At 39.7% G+C, this 17,639-nt stretch overlaps 1 protein-coding gene across 2 annotated transcripts in view; it reads left to right on the top strand.

Annotated features, from left to right (window-relative positions):
• The window catches only part of eng (endoglin), a 41,117-nt gene extending 24,496 nt beyond the window's left edge, over window positions 1–16,621 (top strand). Inside the window, exons 4-14 of one of the 2 annotated variants that reach the window (XM_080477064.1) lie at window positions 1,247–1,360; window positions 4,852–5,029; window positions 7,559–7,739; window positions 7,821–7,923; window positions 8,041–8,236; window positions 8,463–8,614; window positions 9,093–9,323; window positions 9,577–9,643; window positions 15,806–15,916; window positions 15,992–16,039; window positions 16,190–16,621. In XM_080477064.1, coding sequence (XP_080333190.1) covers window positions 1,247–1,360; window positions 4,852–5,029; window positions 7,559–7,739; window positions 7,821–7,923; window positions 8,041–8,236; window positions 8,463–8,614; window positions 9,093–9,323; window positions 9,577–9,643; window positions 15,806–15,916; window positions 15,992–16,039; window positions 16,190–16,311 — 1,503 coding nt within the window. In that variant the 3' untranslated portion in view covers window positions 16,312–16,621. Of the gene's footprint in view, window positions 1–1,246; window positions 1,361–4,851; window positions 5,030–7,558; window positions 7,740–7,820; window positions 7,924–8,040; window positions 8,237–8,447; window positions 8,615–9,092; window positions 9,324–9,576; window positions 9,644–15,805; window positions 15,917–15,991; window positions 16,040–16,189 lie in introns of both variants that reach the window. The other variant, XM_080477063.1, reaches the window with a different exon arrangement.
• Window positions 16,622–17,639: the final 1,018 nt, after the last annotated feature.

Here is a 17,639-nt window from a genome sequence, read left to right as displayed (position 1 = left end):
GCAAAATGTTACATTTTAATTTTGCCTGCCACGAGGGCCATTTCTTTTCCCTTCATCACTTGGTATTTTTCGTTGTCCAAAGGTCTTCTTCGCAAAGAAAGATTTATGATAGCTGTGTATTCAGCTGACAAGACCACACAGACTTGTCCCTGCGCTCTGGTGTATGACAGCACAGCTCGAGATAGACGGCGTGAAAGCAGCCAGGGGCACCGTTGGAAGTGTTTGAAACATTTTCTTCGACGTTTGTTCTGTGATTGTATAACAGATCCCATTTGCCAGAAAAAAACACAAACGGAGCAGATGCTCCCATATGGCTTTACAGTGTTAATGAATATTTATGCCACTTGATTGCTTTGTCTTCCTAATCAGTCCCAATGTTCCTCCTGGAGAGCTGCGCCACCTCCAAACTTTATTTACTTGCAACAATATTTAACCTCTTTGGCACGATTTAAGTATTTGGGAAGTTTATATTTCACCCTTTTAGTTTTGTGACTGTATCAAGTCTATAAAAAAATAATTAAATGTCACATATGTGCAATAAGAAAATGCTCAATTCATTAAAAAAACCCACATAATTTACATGGTCAAAAAGTGTCTAAATGGGACAAAGTTCTTACCAAATATCTGTAAAATCTTGTTCAGTCTTCGGTTTCATTCTTTGAAACCAATAGACTTCACTCACAGAAAATTACCCTGAACTGGATTTTACAGACACAACCAGCATTTATTTAAAACGTTCACTTACCATCACTTACACTGTTCTTGTACAGCGGATACCGACTAATATGCTGTCACTAGTATTAAATGTTTAAATATTTTCATTTTATATTATTTTATGTGGTTTAGTATAAAACCATGCTTTTATCAGTTGTGACAGTTACACACTTTATATGAATATTTACCAGATATTTAAAATTAAATGCATCAAACTCACAGGGGAACTGTTTTGATCTTTATTTTCCTGTAGTTTTCAACAGTTACGAACAGTAATAATGCATGCGAAGTGCATCGGAAATCTATTGGACATGAGACAAAGCTAGTGTGGTGTGAGAGTTTGAATGTGGTTTAAGTTCTGTGAGTAGGGAGTCACATCCTCCCACATTTTGCAAACCCGTTGTTAAACACACTGAAATAAATGAGTCATTTTATATTAAATATGTATCTTCAAGGGAAAATATGCAATTATTGATTCCTATGTTTCCACTGTTGCTCACATTCAAGTAACGTCGCTCGTTTTTCCTTTCAGAGTCCCAAAATGTTCGCTATTGAGATGGCCAACGCTAAACCCATGAACCTCATCCTCACATCTCCGGACATCGTGTATGGTCTATATACTATCAACAGCGACGTGAATATCTATGTGAGTAATGTCTCTTCTCTGTACTATTGTTCATTCTGTGCTTGCTTTTAGTTTTCTGGGTGCGTAATGTGTGTATTGCGTGCAAAGCACTTTTTCTTTTCTTTTTTAATGGGAAACAGAATGCTAACTTTATCTCATTTCTGACATTGTTGCACAATGTGTGGTTTTGCACACTTTCCCAGAGTTGTTATCGAAACAAGAGGTTGTTCAACAATCACTAATCATGATAAATGATCGGGTCAAGGGGGCCCCAGTGTTAGTGGTTAGCGTTTCAGCAATGTATAATTTTCTTATCTCTCCAGATGCACTTAGCTGCTGTCTAGTGCCAGCTGTTTTACATACAGTCAATCTGACACAGCTGTGCTGCTTTCTGTTTGGAGAGACAGTGAGCCGCATGCATTTCTTTACGGGTATTCCCCAACGGCTGTATGTTCTTTTTTTTTGTTTTTTTTCCCTCCACTTTTCAGATTATAAAATTGGTAAGAAAAGTTTTACTATAGCGAGTAACAAGGGAGGGGCTGATTGCATCGGCTGTAAAATTAATGTGCCGGTAAAAGTGGAGAGTCCGACTTTCATACTCATGCTCTCAGATTATATCTGTGAATTGAACCCAGGAAGGCCACAAAAGTTTTATTCAGTTGTTAAAGTATAAATCGAGGAGCGATAATGTTATGAGGGCAACGTGTAGAGGTGGCGGAAAAAAGTTGAGAAAGAATCAAGAGATCCAAATAAATCGCTTTAACTGAAATTGGGCTGATAAAACTGCAAATTTCCTAAACAAATGGTGTTTCTAACATAAAACTAAAACAACTGCGGTAGAGTTATAATACTTTTGATTAAACCTAGATTAAAACTATTAAGCGTCTGCTATTGTTAAAATCCTTGTCTCATTTATTAGAATTCTTGTTTTAGGTCATTATCACTCAGCCTTCTCCGAAACTTCCGAGATACTGCAATTTCAGGACCAACAAGTAAACAAAATAAAAATGTAGCTTGTAAAAACTCAGTTTCACATGTTCGCCAAAGAATTGAATCTGGACTCTTCAGATATCAATCATCATAGGTGTCAATATTATTATTTTTCATCATGCAATGATGCAATGCAACCCGTGAGTGATTTTCGTGGTTGTTGAATTAAGATTCGATGCCCCTCGAGAGAAAAGGTCATAATGAACATTTTATCATCCTTTCTTTCTTTCCATAAACTCAAATTATCTATTGGTAGTTTTGAACTGTTTGCAGAAGTAATCTTGGGGACAGTAAAACATTGATAGTTTGCTGCCAAAAGATAACCCTTCAACAATGAGGGATGTTTTCTTCAGCTAGGTTGAGCATTCAGTATTGGTCTTACTTAAAAATGATGAGTCAAAACTTGCAAAGAACACAAACATTAAAAAAAAAAATATATAAAAAATTATAGCTGACTAATCAGACGGATGAGATGCCAACAGTTAGTGACGTGCTGACAGCAGCGTGGTACCACATCCTGTGTCATGTCCTGTCGGGAACCGAAACAACATCGGCTGTGACTGCAGGATGTTTTTGTGGGATGAGCTGTATCACTGGGGGATAATAGTGCTTTACTGCAGATTGCAGTGTGAGAGCATCAGCATCTGTTCAGCATCTGAGGAAAGAACGTCACCGGCCTGACGGCTTGGCTCTGTGTCGGCTTCCCGAAGCTGACCGGGGTTGCTCCAGCAGCATGGGGAGAGCAGCGGTTTTGTTGACAGAATCTTGGGAGCATCATTTTCTGCGTGTTAGTCCCAAACAAGATATTCACATTTTTTGTAAGTTTTATAGCAAACCTAATGTTTTTTTTAATATTTGAAACATTTAGTGAGTAATCTCAAGTTCTTGATTAGATGAAACAGAAAATCTGACATTTCTGTAATTATATATATATATATATATATATATATATATATATATATATATATATATATATAGTCCTATAGACAGAGGTGCCCCCTCTCCCTTTAATAAAGCCCCTTTAACAATGTGAGTTTCATTCCTGTATACGGATTAAAATGATTAACAGTGTTATTTCCCTTTTTCCTTTCCATCCTGTCTGTTAAGGCATTCCCTGTCTGCCCGCTTCTGTCATGACTGGCTTTCCTTCTTTTATTTTTGTAGTTTCCTTTCACACTATTTTTGATCTTACGTCAATCAAATATTTATACAGAAAGACCGATGACTCCCTCAGGGTTAGTGGGTTTTCAAATTGTTTTCTCTTGGTTTGCTTGGTGACACAAAAGGATGCACACAAATAGTCACACATACCAAACAGCTAAACATCTCTTGTTCTGGAAAATCACAGGGTTTACAGAAGTCCTGGGATTTTCCGTTCAGTTGGGTTTTTTTCCATTCTTATCTCATGTTGAGGATTCTTTTTTTTGTTTGTTTCTTTTTTGTTTTTTTGTTTTGACAGGTTAAACATCTAAGACGTGTGTTCCCACCAGGGCCAAATGATCTTCTATGTAGTAATGACAGTAATTTGGTTAACACTGGTGAGGAATAATAATGACAAAAAGGAAGCTGAATAAATGTTGAGTCAGAATCCAGTAAATCTGTGCGTCAGCCTGCCTGTGTTGCTCAATTCAAAGCTTAAAACGTATTAAAGTGATTAACATACGGAACAAGTAAAATGATGTGGCTCTTTTTAGTCGGGTTATTATCGAACAGAATAAAAATAAATCTATATATTATGAAATACTTCCAGTTCGTGATTGCATTGTCCCGCTAAAGTGTCATCTAAATGAGGTGTTCTTGAGCTTCAGTGGGTAGAAGTGTTTACAACATGCAGAGATGAAGTACTTTGTTTTCCTTCTCAAGGTTTTGAAAGACTGAAAAAGAAAAGAACAAATCAGCATAGAGTCGGACCAAAAAAAAAAAAAATCAATAAATGTTTAGGCCGAAGTAAAAATGAAGCACACATGATTTTTTCATTTATTGAGCTCATTTGTTGAAGCCGACTATATCAAATTCCCACTCTCCACTACTAACGCTGTCGCTTGCCTTCTTATTCATTCAGAGCTTAATGTAAACTCCATTATTTCCCAATGGCGCAGACGAGGAAACGGCAGTGTCTAGTCGATGGGATGGATGTATATATTTATACCTTGTATGGAGCCAGATTCCAGCCGACTGCGGTGACGCACAAGGCTAAAAAAGGTCCCATTTCCTGGCCCCACTCAGGAAGCAAAGGAAAGACCTTGGCTCCAACAGGGTTGTGCAACTGGGCTCGTGGACACTTAACCATAATAAACATTTCTTTTTAACAGGACCCTGCTCAGAGAATGGGGAGAGAGTTGGGCGGGGGGCATGAAAAAGTAATGTAGGCGAAGGACAGGGATGGCCAAGCATGTTGAAGAAAACACCCAGTCTCAGTTGATGTTGCATTAATTATGAATACATAAAAGCTGACTCACTCGGTTTTGTCATGTGCTTTTGGTTATTTTTAGACATTAAAACTCAACTGCTTTGATTTCCAGCTCAGCACAAACTCTACAATCTCACTGCATGCCAATCAACATCCCAACAATGTGCACAAGCGAGACTTCCCGCCTCAAGACGAGGAGCTGGTCAAGTGGGCCATACAGACGTTCGGGGGTGTGACTTCATTCACCACGATTGAAAATCTGAAAACAATCTCATCGACAGGAGCACAAGGTGAGACAGATTTATGGATCCTGGAAATACTTGATTTTTAACACTTTCACAACCTTCTCACACAGAAATGTGTTTGCTGTACTGAGCAGGCCTTTCCTTTTCTTTTTTTTTTATATGCATACATAGGAAATGAGTTTACAGAGGGCGACGGTATCATCAAACTCCATCACATCACAACAGCCCTGTAAAGGATTTTGTACTTTCCTATAAGTGCTACATATTTATCAACCTTGACACAATGGTTTTTATCAAGGATATGCTATCTGCATCTTTGTTTGGTCTGAAACAGTATGTTTGGTGCTGAAGAGAACAAAGTAATTACAGTCAGCACACCATGCGGCTCAGGCTTACATAACCCAGGAGAGAGTCTGCAGTGGAGTAATCAAGGATGGATGCAGTGCTGTTTTCAAAGCTTTCTCGATAATATTCTTCATTTACCTTCTCTTATCTGAAATGGGCACGACAAAAAAGGGAAGAAAAAAAAAAGACTCGCTCTCAGAAAAACTCACTGTCTGTGATGAAGCCCCCACAGGCTGCGTTTTTGATTCTTATATTTTCGCTTTCATGGGGAGGATTTCTTCTGCTGAATACCATCAATTCATTGATTTTCCAACAGTTCCATGCGTGTTTGCTGGAAAACAAGCCAGAGGAGTTCAAAGCTTAATAAGCAGCTGCTTCTTCTGAATCTAAATCTGAGTAAACATAACAAAATGCATGATGTTTGAAACATCACACCTGTACTTTGACAGGCGTGCCATACAGTAAAATATTGCCCAAATAAATAAATAAATTCTTAAGGCAGTCGGTGAAGATCTGCAGCTTGGGTAAAGCAAAGTGCTGGAGGAGCCAACTCAACATTTTTAGCGTTGACAAGATGTCATCGCATATGACAGAGCGTTTGGAAAGAGAAGAGTTGGACAAATGGTCTCTGAAGATGGAGGCAGAAAAACACCATGATTTAAAGTCCGCATTCATGGATGAGTAAAAGCCGGACATTAAAGGATATTATGGGATGTCATTGCCATCAGCAGAAGCAGCGGGAGGCTCAGCGGAAGCACAATTATTTCCCAGCAAAGCTTCCTTAAGGCAGCCGGATCCAAGGCAGAGCTCTTACATGGGTTTTTAAAAAGAAATGAACAGAGCAGACACTGAAAAAGTAGTGGCAGCTTTTATGACCCCCCCCCCCCAATATTTTGAAGAAATGTACTCATAACTTCTCTTTTAACGGCTGACTCTCCTTCTGTGGGTCTATCAAATATTGGGTGTTACAGTAGATGACAGATCTTTTCTGTCAGCATATGACGCTTTTTCCCATTGAAATGTTTAATTAAAATCGAGAGGAAAAAGCAGCGCGATCATGAACATTTAGTTTGAGATAATGTTTTAGGTGACTTACGCTTCTCAAGGGCGCTATTATTGCTCTGGCTGTCGCCATTTTGTGGTAGTTGGTGAAAACTATGCAACGACACACAGCAACACGTTGTCATGCTAAAGGTCGCTGAGAAGCTGAGTGGAAAAAAAAATGAGTGCATCTTGCTCAGGTTTTCCTGAAAAATCTATTGTAGAGCCTCTTTTAAAAAAAGAATTGTGGTTATCCAGTTAGAAGTTAGAGCTGTATTTTTGCAGTCGTGCTTTGTGCGAGGCTGACAGCAGCAGCCTGCTTGATTTTAGCTTGGCTGCGATATCCACAGCATGTGCACACTTTGTTCCAAACACTTTCGTTGTAGGGGGGGGGGGGTGGTGGTTTTGATATATTGTTCTGTTTTTCAAAATGTTCTTTTTATGTGACTTTTGGTGTGATGACGCTGTGTGAGGTGATGCATTTCTAACTTGGTGTTGTGAAACATCCACTTCGACAAGTCACACCTGTGAACCACCAGTCACCATTACTGGACTGCGTATAGTGTACTCTCTCATTAAACTGCTCCCGGAGCCTCTTTCATAGCAGGAAGGGAAATGTACTAATGTGTCTGCCACAGCGGCCTGGTCTTCTGTTGCAGCCAGTGCTATGACTCCCCAGTGTTGGGCAACAAAACACTGCAAAGCGAAAAGTCTGTTCTGGTACCGATCACACTGAAAGGAATACTGAGACGACACTGTTGAAGACGTATTTAAAAAATATATAAACTGAAAGGTGCTGAGGTTGGATTATTTATTTTTATTGGACTCGCGTAGCTCAAAAGACCTTTCGAGGTTTTGCAATGGGGCAATGAAAGTAACAAATGATTTTAATTAGGGTGTTGGAGTACTTCTACTTCAGTGCTTTTTCCAAGTCTGTAATTTTACTCATACTTCCTACATACTATTCACAACATGGCTTCTCCTTTGTTACTTTTAAAATTCTAAGTTCCTCCTGGCTATTGAATTTGCACTATTTTCCCCAAGTGAAAAATGGTTATTGAAATGGCTGTTGAAAAGAAAATTGAGACACCTTATTCAGTATAATGTTCTTTAAAATATATCAATTAAATTTTTGTTTTGTACATAATGAATGAACTCTAAAAGAAGAAAATGTGTCTTGTTTTTCAGGAATCAAACCTGGCCTTCCTAGCTGTGTACTTAAAGCAGAAGATGCATTGGAGAAGCACTTCATCAAGATTGAAACATCACTCTTGGCTTCTTCGCTCAAATCCTGCTCCCCACAGCCGCAGAGCCCGAGTGATGAGGCTGAGCTTCATATCATAAACATCCCAGAGAGCTCCACCATTCGGTAAACAACGCACCATTACAAATGCATTGTTCTCTTGGTCGGCAAAACTTCTCCTTTCATACTGTAGTCTCTATATTGCAGCAATTTGTCACTTCGCGTGGACACAAAGAAGACGAGTGTGTTCCTGAGGGGTCCACAGGGCACCACATGGACTTTCATCAATCCACAACACACCAAGTTTGGAGTAAGCTCACTCAAGAGAAATACAATATTCTGTACATATGCCTTTCAATCTGCTCCTCATGCAGCTTGTACTTGTACAGACTTAAAAAATCTTTATATATTGTCTTCTTCTTTACAGTCGAACAATGACATCCTGCTGCCGGCCATTGCACACAGAATCCCACCATCATTTACGCTGACCAGCGACAGCGCAGAGGATGTGCAGAAAATGGCTTTGGATCATTTTAAAGCCAGCACCTTTACAAGCTATACTGAAATCAGACCAAAAGACAACATGGTTTTGCTGGTTCTTGGAAAAAAAGACAACCCCGATGGTGAGATGTGGATTCTTTTTTTTAAGTTTTTCATTTTTATTGATGAGAGAGTAAATTGAGCTTTGCAAAATCGCCTTACCCATAACATGTGAAGGAAGATTTATTTATTTTTTACTGTGAACTGATTATATTCCTAATTATTCATTTCAATATTACACTGAATGCACTTTCTGTAAATGGTTCATGTTTTATTAATCGATTTACCTTTTAGGGATTTCTACCTCAGTTACAGGCACAGCACCAGAACCAGTCATTCCCAATACGACCAATTCCCCTCATCAGATGCCGCTGCTGATGCAGCTCTACGCCTCCCCAGACTACCGCTCACCGCTCGACCCAAACACAAAGGTGCAAAGTGACAAGAGAATTTATGCAGAGGTAGGAAGCCATTTCTAGTTCATTTCCCTCTAATTAATCTATCGATGTTGGCATGTGTCCATCCATCATCTGTATGGCTTCATCCAACTTAGGGTCACTGGAGCCGATCCCAGCTGACTATGAACAATTCACCGGTCACAGAGGCGCAATTTACGAATGTTCGAGGAGAGCATGTGAGCTCTGTATAAAGGTCCCCAAACCCAACCCGGACTCCAACTGGAGACTTATGAAGAGAGAATGCTCGGTTGCATCACTGTACAGCTGGTTGATTATGTCTTATGTGTAACTGCATTTTGTTGTGATTGTGGTGCACGGATACAACCCAGTCCATATAACCCAAAAGAACATCACCTCTTTAGTTTAAAAAAAATAAATAAAAAAATCACCTTGGCACAATGATCTTTGAAAGATTTGTCCATTTTTTGACCCCATTCATTTACAGTTTATTTGATTAGTTTCTTTTCTCTGTTTCCGACAGATTTCTGGGCACACATTGGGCGGCATTGTGCTGACTATCAAGGTGATCAACTGCTTTGTGCGCTCCAAGGGATCATGCCCCGTGGTGAAAGAGCTGCCCTTCATTCCCGAGCCCTGCTCCTTAAGTTCTTGTACCAACAGCACTCGGTTCAGCTTCTCTTTAGATCAGCTCCAAGAGCTGACATCCACCACATGGGACCTTGAGTGCAACGTCAAACTTTGCTACAGTGAGGTAGGAATTTAGCAAACTTCATTGAAATAGCGCTTGAAGCATTTCAATTGGAAAAAAAACAAACATTTCTTTCACAACTTCAAGATGTTTGTCTTAAGAACATTTTTCCTTGAATGTGCTCGTACAGCTTCCGTGGGTGGAGGTTTCAGACAAGACATGCCATCAAATTGAATGCAGTGCATGATAAACTGACAACAATGTGACCTTGTGTATTAATAAGCTTTTTCTTTTCCCTTTGACCTCTTTTTTTCAGAAATGTGGTGCAGGAGGAAGAGTGAAGAGGAATCTGGAGGTCACCCATCCGTGTCTGCAACCATCGCGTGAGTTCAGTTCAACTTTTTGACTCACTAATTATTTTGCACTGCTTCAAAACAATCCTCACCAAATTGCAGGGGAAATAGTCCTGAGCGTGGGCCTGACTTTTCAAATTTTTATTTGAAAAGAAGTTTTCAGTGAAGATGAATGTTCCATATTTAATTCTCTAACAATAAACTAACCAAACTCCTCTCACAAGAGGAACTTTTAAATTACCTTTTATGCCTTCAGGACTTAATTGCTACTCGCCTGTTTAGTCGAAGTGGTCCTGCTTGGTGCTATAATTTTTTTATTTTTTTCTTCCGATTGCTTTCAGCACACAACAAATGCTGTATGTGGTTGTCATGGCACTGGACTCAGGATATGCAGTGAAGCCAGTGAGGGGCTGTGAGGCAGGGCCTCGTCCTTTTAGGAAGGCCTGCCGGCTGACCTTGTGGCCACAATCAGAAGTAATGGCCCTCAGGGGAGACGGAGGTGGGGGCGGCAGGCCTTTGTGTTTCCAAGTGGTTGCTGTCTAAACACACAGGCACTGGGCCATGGTGCTATTGTCAAACCAATCAACACAGTTGACTCAAACAAGGAAAGAGGGCTTTCTGAAAAGATGGAGTTTTCTGAAAACGGATAAAGATGATCCAACTTCTGAGGGAACTGTAGAGATGAGGAAGTAAATGTTGATTAAATAAGGGACCATGTGGTCTTTCTTTGTGAAACTGATAATGGGTTTGTTTATATGCTATGCTTCCTTTCCTTTTGGGAGAAAAAGACTGATAAAAGTTGGTACGTTGCAGTGCACTGGTGATGGGGAAGCTGACCAGAACTACTCATCCATGCTTTCCTGTGTTCTGTTTGTCCTCCTCCCCTGTTGTTTTTGGCTTACCTAATGAGGTTTTTCTTTCAGGAGAATTCCTGAAACAGGAATTGATCTGGCTTTAGAGTTACATGCTGGCCTGGCAAGTCTCTTTATGAGCTTCAATTCATTAAATCAGTAGCAGAGATACAAGGGTCGTTGTACATCAGCGGGATTGCAGATTGCAAGCAGTCAGTGGGCAGGACTGAGTGCCCCATTCAGCAATCCTTCCTGTTTGGTACTTTTCATACGGAGGGACTACAGGGAGCCGCAGCACAGGCCTGCTGTCTCTCCCCTCCTCTTCCACCTGCGCTGGAGCTTCTGCTTCCTGCCCCTGTTTATTCAGCTTTGCTGTCAAAGCCTCACTTATACAAACTAACACGACAACTAATTGCAGATAAAAAGTCTCTGGAGAGAGCCTGCTCGGGTTGCTGTGATGTTTCTGTCCCATTCAGGGTCAAGGAATGTCCCTTGCTGTTAGAGCAACAAATTACGTGAGCTGTCTCTGATGCAGTCTGCCCAGATCTCCACAAGATGCCACTGTTTCAGTGCTCTGCTTCATTTCTGGTTTGGCTGATGTTTTCTTGCATCTTGATTAGATGTCAACGTGGCACGAATAAATGTTGCCTTTTACATTTTGGTTTCAAATGTTAAAAAGCCCCATGATGTGCACTGTATCAAGTTTAATTTGTTCAGTACAGTTCAATCAAGCCGATATGAGACGTATCATGAAGACAGAGGCAGCTGCTTTCATCTTGGCTCACTATCGATAGAATTATGTTTCACATGACAGTTCTCACCAATGCACGGTTGTGTTGAGTAGTGGCACATTTCTACGAAAATGGCTCAGCTTTTTCTACCTTTTCAGCCCACAATTTAACATACTTCAGAGCAGGAGATTTGTATTGTCTGAATCGTGGTGTAGCGCTTACTTTCGTATGCGCCAGCAAGAGGCAGGAGGCAGCCGAGGTAGGTGAGAGAAACTCATGCAAAGGTGATGATTAGTTTCTTCCAAATGCTCTGGATGCTTGTAAGATGATCTCTACAGGTAGCAGAAATTAAGGAGAAGAGAAGAGATGTGATCACACACTGTTTTATTTGTACCAACAAGGCATACGTGCGCTATCACTGCTTTGTGAAGATTTGTTAGAAGCTTGTGTTTTTTCTTCAGGGGGGATAAAGTTTAATGTATGAAGCATTAGACAGCCAAATTACAGCCCTTATTTGAGGCTCTGCTGCAGATGAAAGTCGAAACGTAATCTAAAAATCAGTTCAGCGCAATCAAATCAAAATTTCGAACCTGGGATGTCAAACTCATTTAAGTCCAGGGGCCACATGCTGCCACATTTGAGGTCAGTTTGGCAGAACCAGAAAAGTCATAGGACACTCGCCTATAAATAACATTAATTCCAAATGTTTCCCTTAGTTTTATTGCAAAGAAGGTTTTGGAAATGTTCAAATTGAATGTACTTTTTGCAAAACATATTCTCATAAGTTTTTTAAAGTCTGTTAATACTAATGGTCGCAAAAGCGTGCCACTTCTCAGAACGAAGGTTTCACAAACACTCCTTCACATTATGGATTTCATGCAAATGTAATTTTGCTTTTTCCAGCAATCATCACTTCAGTGTTCTGTGATGTACTTTACGTTAACCGTGCTGAAGCAGTACGTTGACATTGTCTGTGGACAGCAGAGAAAGAATATCATTGTGCAAGGAAACGTGTTTTCACTTGTACACATGACAATAAACTTGAACTTGAACCTCGTGTGGACATATTTAAAAAAAACTGTTTCTTTTATTAAAAAAGTTCAGTTAATGTAATTTTTTTTTGTGATGCAAATTCATTCTACAAGCCAGATTGGATGATCTGGTGGGCTGTTTGTTTTGCTCAACACCCTAAGTGTAAGCATTAATAAAGCTTCCATTTACATATCATACGTTTGAATGCTTTTTTTGGCGGAATGGTTTTTAAAGATTCAGCAATGTCTGCAATGTGTTTTCGATACTTTATTCACACAGCCATGTTTCACAAGCATTTAAAGTGACATCTCAGTGAAGAAAGAACCGTCATTGATCTATCGTGCAACAATTTTAAAATGGTGCCCAGCTCAAGGCGGTCTCTTAATGGCCTTGACACACCACCGCGAATGAAACAAATACGAATGGCCTTGCTGTGTTAATACAGTATGCTTGCGTCACGTCAGCAGCTTGAGTGAATTTTCATGTTAAGATGTTCTCTTACGCTTTCACACCTGCTTTCAGGGAAAGTGTTTTTTTTTTTTTTTTTCTGATGTTGGCACGGAAGGTTTACATTGTCTATTAACTTTGTTTGTCACGAAACCCAGAGGTTGAGTGCAACCGGCACAATGTTTTCCAATGAACATCACAAACAGCAGACTTGATTGTGAACTTAGATTGGCGTTGGTACAAAGCAAATTATAGAGTAAACATTTCCTTTTGTTTTTGTTTTTTTTCATATAGGTTGTTATTTTCCAAAGCACACATTTAAAAAGTGGTGACAAAACAGAGAAGGAGCCTTTGTGTTCTGTCATGATGTCGCATCCCATCGGCTTTCAGCTGGGCTGAGATGTGTTGGCTGCAAAGGTCACAGCATGTTATTCACATACTTTTCACACTGATCAAACTATTTAGTGACCTCTCATGTCCCGCAGATGAGGGCATTGTTACCCTGGAAGCGACCAATCCCCATCAGGATAGAAACATTTCTTTGTAGAATGAATAAGAACCCTGAACAACTTTTGACTGGCAGTGACTGTCGCCTCTCGGGGGATAACTGGGCTCAAGCTTTGAGAGCAAAATGGCCCCACATCATGATGGCGCCAACGGATCCCCTTTTTCTGATTGGTCAAGCTTTCAGGCTTGTGTCATGTCTGTTGGTGTACGTCACACATTCATCTATTCAAGGAGGGCTCGGCTGGATATTTTCCACATTCCTGCAGATCAGTGGTTACAGTGCCCATTACTGAAGTCTCAAATGTGCCTTTATTTGGTAATTTGCGCAAAATCATTATCTAAGTTGTTAATTTTTGCTGACGGTCTGATTACATTCAGTTGTTTTTACCTCACATATCGCAGTAATGCAACAGCATCACAGTCATTAAATGTGCGCTGTTCAGCACATTTTCTGATTGCCTCAACTTCCCCACAGGTCTGCATGAAGATGTCTCTGGAGTCGTACTCCAGCTTGTTACGATGGAAGTTTACGACACATGTGCACCAAAAAATGAACTCTCTTCTAAATTAACATCTTGTCTTCTTGCCACCATGAAATTAAATCAGAAACATGCTTCCTTTCATTATTTTTTTTTTTCTTATGTTTGATATCAGGTATGTGTAGCAACCAAAAATGTCATACGTTCTGCAGCATTTGGCCATTTTAAACATACTAAATCTAATAACGTAATATTCTTGATAGTGTAATACCGTTTTAGAACCAATATGTAACAGTTTGACAATAAGTACAACATTGACTGGTTATTACATTATTAAATTAGCTCTAAAAAGCTGCTGCTAATAATGGAATAATACATCAATATAACAAAATTATATATTTTCTTTAGATTTTTGTGCGGTTTGCTTATCAAAAATAGCTTTAGCGGATGGCATAGTAATCAGTGAGGACGCACACTATGCAGCTTAGTTTGTCTCCATTTTGTATTTTATTAATTTCGTGAAGCCATTTGACTGAATAAGTAGAGACCTCTCTTCATTACATATTGACCTTAACTTGATGAGTTGATGAAAGGTTTTGGAATATTATTCAATTTGTTCATCAAGTTCCTGTTGCCTTTCTTCTAGTTAACAAGTTTTGGTTTCCTTAACAGTTTGCTGTGTCTGCCTTCTGTTTTTATGGACATTAGTCAACTCTGTAGAACAAGGCTGCGAGCTATGCAAATATAAACAGATTTGTGAAAGCTGGAAAAAAAAGAATTGCAATTATTTTCGAAACCAGCTCCAGTCTATCAGATAATATAAATCTTCATTGTTAATTAGCTAAGCACTTTTTACAAATCTTATCTGGAGTTAATTCAGCATGTTGTACACTATCAGTGATTTCAAAGCCATTCTTTGCAATTATCTTTTATTAAACACTTACGCATAGCTCTTGTATATATTTTCTTAAGAAGATTCAGATTATTTGTTACTCATTTGGACAGATGACTTGCAACTTTGGAGACCGATTTGTCAAATCCTTCGTAAGCTCATCAAAGTTTTCCTGTCATAGTAAATTACTGATATTGAAATGTAAGGCAGATTAAAGTGTGGCTTGTGTTTGTTATGTCACAACAAGAAAATTAGGTTTCGATTTCTGGCTCAGGACTTTTCTCTGTAGGGATGGCATGTTCTCCCTGTGGCTGCATGGGTTTTTTTTTTATCCCGGTTCTCTTGCTTCCTCCCACAATTCCAAGACCTACTTGATATGTTTGTGTATGGCTGGATGGATCATGATGCACAGGACAAAGCTTTCCTCATTGCAGCATGTTTGCAACTAAAAACATGTTGTTCGATGAATAAAACCCACAGTACTGCACCTTCAGGGAAGCAGATTTTCTTCCAGTTTCTGCTTGCTGATTTTCATGTTAACGTTACCATACCAACGTGCCTGTTTATTGATCTTCCCAAAATCTTCCAACATCAAAACCACAACGTGTTTACTTGCAGACCAAAGACTGAATGCTTTTGTGCTCATTACAAGATAAATTAAAAGACTTAATTAGTGATGAGATCTTCCGGCTGAATGATTTTAAAAAGCTTGAGCTGTGGACATTTTTTGCTTGACTGATTTGATTTAGGAGAGAAGTAACATGTTTATGACGCTACTCAGTGACAAAAGTTTCGCTTGTGATTTTACTATGATGAAGTGTTTGGAATTAACTTGGAGAGACGGCAGCTTCAGTAGCTTTCTATCCCACTTTGTAGATTTTTGATCAAAATCTGGGTAATTAAAGAAACTGACTACTCTCCGACTGTCATTGGTGCATTAATTAACTGCCAGCAGAAACATGAAAAACCACCCAAGACAATTTAACTTATTTTTATAGGTTCCTGGTATTTTTGTTGTTATCCAGATAAATCATATTACATATTTACTTTGATAACTCTTGTGTGGATACGTATCATTATATTCTCACCTGTTCACTTAACCAGGTTTCCACATGACATTAAAATCTTCTTGAGATTATGATGTCAATTCAAAGCATTGCAGATTTTCAGCTTGTGGCGTTTTGTGGTTGTTGTGTTCTGACTTGATTGTTTTTTTCCCTTTGTTTTTTTGTTTTTCCATGTTTATGTTTCAGCCCCGCCTTGCTTTGATTTCGGCCTGCCCGGTGTTCTGGGCATTGCATTTGGAGGCTTCCTCATTGGAGTGCTACTTATTGGAGCACTGTGGTTTATCAGAATTAAAACAGGTAAATCTGTGACTAATTACACAGCTTGCCTAATTGTTGACTGGGCAGATTAAAATCTGATTCTCCTTAATTCAGGGTACCCGACCGGACTAGACATGAGCTCAACTGCAGCCAGTCTTCCTGGTGAGAGTTTTTTCTCTCTCTCTCTCTCTCTCTCTCTCTCTCTCTCTCTCTCTCTCTCTCTCTCTCGCTTTTGTTTTTAATATTTTTTATTTTGAAATCAGTCTTCCTTTTGTTTGGGTTCCGACTGACTTTTATCTTCTTGTTACCCAGGATGTCCCTGCTCAGGAGCGAAACGACAACCTGTTTCTACCAACCCTTCCCCGTCTGAGAACAGCAGCGCCAACGCAAGCATCGGAAGCACCCAAAGCACGCCGACCAGCAGCATGGCATGAGTTTACCATGTTTTCCACCAGCAGGGCCGCCATCTCCTTTCAAAGTCAGCTGTACGGGTTTGGTGCTTTTGTTCTTTTTGTTGATGCTTGAAAAGCATTTCTCCCTTCTTTGCCACATTTGAATACTTGTTTAAAAAAAGAAAAGAAAAAAAAAGCACAACCCTTGCCTTTGACATATGATGTCTTAAGTGGATGTCTGGGAGTTCGTACATGCGCGCGAGTGGGCCTGGATGACGGGCTTCTGATGCTCACCTTTGCAGCCTCTCTGTAAAGTCAAGCTCTCAGACAGGAAGTTAAAGAGGGCAAGAGTAAAAAAAGAAAAAAAGAATTGGCTCCGAGCAACAGGAAAAACAAACCATATCCCCCAAGAGCTAACAGGAAATTCGCCGCATTCCTTTGAATGAATTGTGCTTCTGTGATGGCAGCACAATAATAGTTAGACAGGAGACAAACCGCTCAAAGGACTGCCTTTGAAAAACAGATGAAAAGCTGTTTTGCATTCACAATCTTATGCTACAAAAATATCAAGAGCTATTGGCTAGGTCAGCCCAGAAATGTACCTACAACAGCACAGGGACCGAGTCAAACCTAAAGGTTAGGATCTCAGACTAGTCAGTACATTCCTCTCTTTAAGTGGTATTTGTCTTAATTGGAGTTCAATGTTAATGGTTAACAGCTACCTCCTATTGTATCGAAGTCTGGCCTTAAGTTTGAACTTAAAACTAGATTTCTCTGGTGAAAGAAAATATTTTCTGCTTTATTTTGTGTCACTTTTGGTGAATATTGTCGTGAACCTCTGGGTTATTTGTAGCTCACAAAACAAAGGTGCCGTTTTCATGCCATCAAATAGGTGTATTAGAGCTGTCATATTAGCCCCCCCCCCCCCCCCCCCAAGTTGTTGTTGGAAGTCACACAAAACTATGTTTATTTTGCTAATTACTCAATAAAACTAATCCACAGTGTCATTTATGGTTTCAAGGTAGCAACCAATTATCAATCATCAAGGCAAAAAAAGTACTTTAATATGCCAGATCGTAAATCGTCACTTTTCTAATGTACGGTGCGACGTGCAGAGATGTATGGCTGTATTCAGAGCTGAGTAATGTGCCCATAATGAGGAGTTATATCCAAAACTCTGTGCATCAGTTTTCAGATATCACACTCGCACACGGGCGGAAGAGCCACGCATACAGCGGTGACCGCAGGGTGGAGTTTCCCCAAAATAGTCTGTGTGAAGGTTGAATTCCAGTACTTTTCCTTTGCGCAATGTCTCTTTGTGTTGCAGTGTTAAATATGAGGCCTGCATTTGTGGAAACAAATTCGTTTTT

This window comes from Lipophrys pholis (genome assembly GCF_963383615.2).
Source record: "Lipophrys pholis genome assembly, chromosome: 12".
Lineage (NCBI taxonomy): Eukaryota > Metazoa > Chordata > Actinopteri > Blenniiformes > Blenniidae > Lipophrys > Lipophrys pholis.
Note: the sequence above shows the minus strand (reverse complement) of the source record. Positions and strands in the feature narration are given on the sequence as shown.